Source organism: Bidens hawaiensis, unplaced genomic scaffold (assembly GCF_021521415.1).
Source record: "Bidens hawaiensis isolate Kalapana, Puna unplaced genomic scaffold, B.hawaiensis_p1.1 tig00005637_1, whole genome shotgun sequence".
Classification (NCBI taxonomy): Eukaryota; Viridiplantae; Streptophyta; class Magnoliopsida; order Asterales; family Asteraceae; genus Bidens; species Bidens hawaiensis.
The window spans coordinates 590,881-596,344 of NW_027491366.1; the positions used below are offsets into that span (position 1 = coordinate 590,881).

The 5,464-nt window shown below is 32.2% G+C and overlaps 1 protein-coding gene across 1 annotated transcript; it reads right to left on the reverse strand.

The window, feature by feature from the left end:
- Positions 1-334: 334 nt before the first annotated feature.
- Positions 335-4,351, reverse strand: LOC143630331 (mannan endo-1,4-beta-mannosidase 7-like). The gene is made up of 5 exons (XM_077099382.1): positions 3,933-4,351; positions 3,246-3,440; positions 3,050-3,172; positions 1,680-1,870; positions 335-1,032 (listed from the first exon to the last, which is right to left on the reverse strand). Exons 1-5 carry the CDS (start codon positions 4,272-4,274, stop codon positions 573-575), a joined length of 1,311 nt encoding a protein of 436 aa, XP_076955497.1. The 5' UTR covers positions 4,275-4,351; the 3' UTR covers positions 335-572.
- Between the last annotated feature and the right edge of the window lie 1,113 nt (positions 4,352-5,464).

The window sequence follows — 5,464 nt, forward strand, 5'->3', positions numbered from 1 at the left end:
ATCTAGGTTACGCGCAAATCAATTGAGATGATATAGAAACCAGCACTTTTAAGTAAAACTCATACACAGTGAGAAACTTGCAAATTCTGATAACTTTACATTTAAGAGGGCAACTGTTCTAATAGTTTGTTAAAAATACACCTACCATTTTCTTTTGGTGGAAAAGTAGTTATGGGCTTATGGCTACCACAATTATTATTACTTATAACAACTACATTTAGTTGTAACTTCAATATACACATTCAACTATATATCAAACATTTAATATCAATTACTTATAAAACTTGAATTCCATTAATCTTAAATTTGCAAATTAAGTCGCATAACCATACATGTTGAAAAACCAAAAACTAAAAACATCTTAATTTCAAGCAAACAATATATAAATATAAAGTTTTCATCTTTGAAGCCACCCTCCTGGACGTATATTTTGCATCTCTAAGAGAGAACAATACAAACTTATATAGATTAAAAAACAAACCCCACACATTTTATGAGATTACTTATAAATTAAGGCTAACGGGTTTTCGAAAGGAAAACCCAAATCTCACCCGTTACTGGAACCGTTACTGTTAGTTTCCAATAGGCTTCACGCCTCGTTTCCAAGCCAACCATTGAGCCCGCCTAGCGGCTCGAGCCTTCTTCCACCTTTGCACGTTTCTCATCCTAGCAAATATTTTTCTAATTTGGTAAAGCCGGCGTCCCTGTTCGCCAATAAGGTTAGACGTGGAGGTACTTCGGCTTAGAATAACGTCATACCCGTCACCAAACGAATCCATCCCTTCAGCTAGGAGCTGCCAGAACAGACCGCCTGCAGCCGCACCACCATGTTTTGCCGAAAGGAATATGTTATTGTAGACCAAGTTAAACAGTTGGTCTCTTTGATATGTGCTAAAGTTCGGGTCTTTCATCGATTTACCGAATTCGGTTAAGAGTAATGGTTTCTTGAGGACGTATTGGGCATCATAAATATGAGTTCTAAGCCAAGTGCTTAGAAAATTGAGTTGATTTTGTTCATCATAGCTTGTTAACCTGGTCCAATAGGAATTTGGTAGTGTTAGTCGAGTTTATATATAAAAGGTCTTGCGTTGTGTTTATTTTTATTTACATTTTGATATAAAATTTATAGAAAATTGGAGCCGTGTCAAATATAATGGTTGAAGAAATTTTATATTTGATACGACTCTGTTTATTAAAAAGATTATACTGAAATATAGATAGAGATATGCGCCCAATGCCATTTCATTTAATTATAAAACATTTGGTATTAAAAATCATAAAAGTAAACAAAATATACGGTCATTGCACTTAGTAGAAATGTTGTTGTCATTTAGGTAGTTTGCCCGGTGATAGAGGCTAATGCCTCTTTGTATGAGGTCCCAGGTTCAATCCTTGGACATGACGTTACTTTAGAAAAAAAAAACCGTAATTTAACAGTATCGTAGTTTGTCGTTTAAAAAAGCGGATGAATGTTACTGAAAAGAGTACAACCGTTACTGATTGAGTTATTTTAGAGTAAACTATGATTTTAATGCATGTAGCTTAGTCCAAATAACCTTTTTAATCCAATAATTTTAATTGGCTTAAGAATTATCTTTTTCATTGTTATACATTTTCAATTATTTTGGATTCTTTTAGGTAATATGAATAAGAAAACTGAAGGTAAAATGGGAAGTTACCATTGGTCTGGGTACGAATGGAGGGTGGCAAAATCGATTCCAGGAATTTGGTTGTTTGAAATGAAGTCGGTTCCGACGTCGAAACCAGGATTCTGGCGACCGGTTTTGCTGTAAAAGCCTTCGAGACCTGCTTCTAGCAAGTGGTTCCTGTCTATGGACTTTACATGTGCAGCCATTTCTGTAATCCAAGCCTGATCATGATTATTCAATCACAACATCATTAGAGAAAATGTTTATTATCTTAAACTCTTTTTTTATAATTTTTGTCAAATAGTTTCACTATAATTGTGTAATTGACAAGATTATAGTAGTACAACTATGTAGCATACAGATGTTCCTAAAATGTGTAATTAGAAAGTAACATGGGTTGTTCATGTGGTTGGCTTATTCAGGTTATTCGAATTTAAAAATTTTTAAAACTGAATTCGAATTAGAAATAAGATGATATGAATTTAGTTTCGGGTCTTTTTGAATAACCCAAATTAGTAGAAAAGTTACAAGATTATGAAAAACAATGGACCCGGCTAAAGTAACCCGTATATAAATTCAAACTCAATTATCAGATTCGGTTCAATTTGAATTTCAAAATTTTCAAATTTTATTTGAATAAAGAATAAACTAGAAAAAAAAAACGTGACCAAAATGACATTTTTTAAAGACGAGGTTTTGTTCACATTTTTTTAAGTTTTTAAAGGAATCTATTATTATATTATGAGATAAACAACCAAGTGACCAACCCTGTTGAGTTTTGTAGATTTCGAGCCATGTGAGTTCATGTAAGCATTAGGTTATAATACAAAAAAATGTGACTTGACACGTTATTAACTTAACCTAAAAACCTGGCAATTACTTAATAATAAAATGATAAATGAAAAATGATATAATGAATTACAAAATAAATTTGTGATAAAACATTTTCTAAAATTTTTAAAGTGAATCTATTATATGATGAGAGGAAACGAAACAAGCATGTTGAGTCGTGTAGATTTCAATTTTCAAGACATGTGAGTACTGAAACCAGTTGTCGGTGTTGTGAGTCCATTGGTGCCACCCAATGTGGTGGGCCAGTAATTGTGGCTCAAGAGAATTACTCCATAGTCCAGACCAACAACAGGAACTTGTGGTATCATCTTTCATTTTCATTTTCATTTTCTTGTATCTCAAATTGGCTTATAATTTTTGTACCTTTTAAATGCTCTAAGAAATTGACTACTTTTTACATGAATTAACTTGATTTATCAATTCTTGTTCTTAAATTGACTTATTTGTCCCTAAAATCAATGTCAATAAGTTTCTTAAATTGACTTATTTGTCCTAAAATCAATGTCAATAAGTCAAATAACAGATTAACATAAAAGTCAAACAAAAACCTGAATTGTTCTTCCTGATGTATCAGAAGTGCATCTCGGCTCATTCATAAGCTCCCAAGCCATAATTGTAGGGTCATTCTTGTACACAACTCCAGTGATTGTGTTATATCTATTGAGAACAGTCTACATAATGACAAAAAATTAAAATGTAAGAAATTTTATAATAAAGAGTAAAAAAAAAAAGATTTTAGGGTACCTTGATATGGTTCTTGTAAAACCCTTTAGCAACAGAGTTTGTAAAGAAATCATCATCAGATGTTAAGTATTGGCCTTGACTTCTAGCCCAATTCACATACTGCTTTTTGCCACCCATATTTTCATAGTTGTTCACCATACTCAAAATTAGCTTGATCCCAAATCTTCTTGCTTCAGCCACCACAAAATCTAACCCCTTTTCAATCCCACAACAAGACAGTCAAGAAAATGTTATCACCCATATACCCACCAATGAAAAACACCTTTCTAAAAAATCTTGAAAATTCAAGATCATTTCAATACCCACTAACCCACCATTTAAAAAAAAAACATTTTTATAGAAAGTTTGAATTTTTAAAGACATCTCATCAAACCATATGGACCAATAAAAAAAAATACCCATTTCAAAAACATCTTAAATTTCAAGAACATTTCATAACCCACATACCCACCAGAAAGAACACATTCTTAAAGAAAATCTAAAAAAATCAAGAAAATGTCACCCATATACCAACCAATTAAATTAAAAACACACTTTCAAGAAAATCTTTAAATTTCAGTAACATTTCAATACCCACATACCACCACCAGAAAAAAACAATTTTTTAAAGAGTTAATTGTAAAAACCAAGATATAAGACTATAAGTACATGATTAACAAAAACAAGCATTTAAAAAATGTGATGTACCTTGAACATTTGCTCATTGTAAGAACCAGGTGAGTATTGTAAAGGGGTGACACCACCATCACTAAAAGCCCAAGTTCTTGCAACAGAGAGGCCATGTGAGGCTGCATCTTGAAAAGCAGCAGTAACTTTTGGTCTTTGATTAGGGTCTGAGGCTAAAGTCATCAACCAATAAGCATTGAAGCCATTTGCATAATAAGGGATACCATTTAACATGAAATGCACCCCATTTGTTGTTATGAATCCATCATTTGTTGACCTTGCAGCCTCAGTTTCAAGAAAAGTGTTGTGGTTTTGGAACAATAGAGCAAAAAGAAATATAGAAAATGCTAATTTTCTCTTCATTTTTTTTCTCTCTCTCTAGAATAGAATTGGATGGAAGGCTTAGGTGAGTTTAGAGAGAAGAAGCAGTTTTAAGGAGTGGTGAGCCAATAAATGTAAGGTTTGGGTGTCCTTGAGGTTTGGAAGGAAGATATAAATAAATTAAGGGAAAATTCTCAAAATAGCCTTTTTTTAGAGAGAGTAAGCGCAAAATAGCCCTAAATTTCAAGACATTTTCAAAATAGCCCATCTAATTTGGACTGAGGCAGACGAGATCTGAAAAAAATCCTCCGGCCAATAAAATTTAGACAAGTGTCAAAATCCGACGAGATTTTTAAAAATATTGGGGGACAAGTCCATATTTCCTATTAAAAGTTCTTAAAATTAAACAGTCTTGCCAGACGGTCTTTTAATGTTTCCTAACGTGTCCCCACAATTTCCACAAACATAGGAAAATGTACCTTTAAATTTAGTCTTTCAAGACGCATTTAGGGTGAATTTGTACCAATAAGATCATAAATTTATAAATATTGAGGGATCTCTCCATATTTTTGAACTAAAATTTATATTCCAAAGCGTTCTGGACGGGTTATATAAGTTTCTTATCTCAACCCTATATATTTTAAACTCATAGAAAAATGTGTCATTTAACTTTGTCTTTCAAGACACTTACTTGTAAAATTTGAACGAAGGGGATCATATTTTTAAAAATATTGTGGTACTTGTTCATATTCTTCACAAAATCTTTATATTAAAAAGTTGTCTTGCCAGACGGGTTATATAAGTTTCTTATCTCAACCCTATATATTTTAAACTCATAGAAAAATGTGCCATTTAACTTTGTCTTTCAAGACACTTACATGAAAAATTTGAACTTAGGGGATCATATTTTTGAAAATATTGTGGTACCCGTCCATTTCTTCACAAATCTTTATATTAAAAGGTTGTCTTGTTAGACGTGATTTTTAAGTTTCTTATCTCGACCCTATATAATTTAAACTCATGGAAAAATGTGACATTCAACTTTGTCTTTCAAGACACTTACTTAAAAAATTTGAACTTAGGGGATCATATTTTTGAAAATGTGGTACCCGTCCATTTCTTCACAAATCTTTATATTAAAAAGTTGTCTTGCCAGACGGGATTTTTAAGTTTCTTATCTCGACCCTGTATATTTTGAAACATGGAAAAATGCGCATCAAAAAAATTGTCTT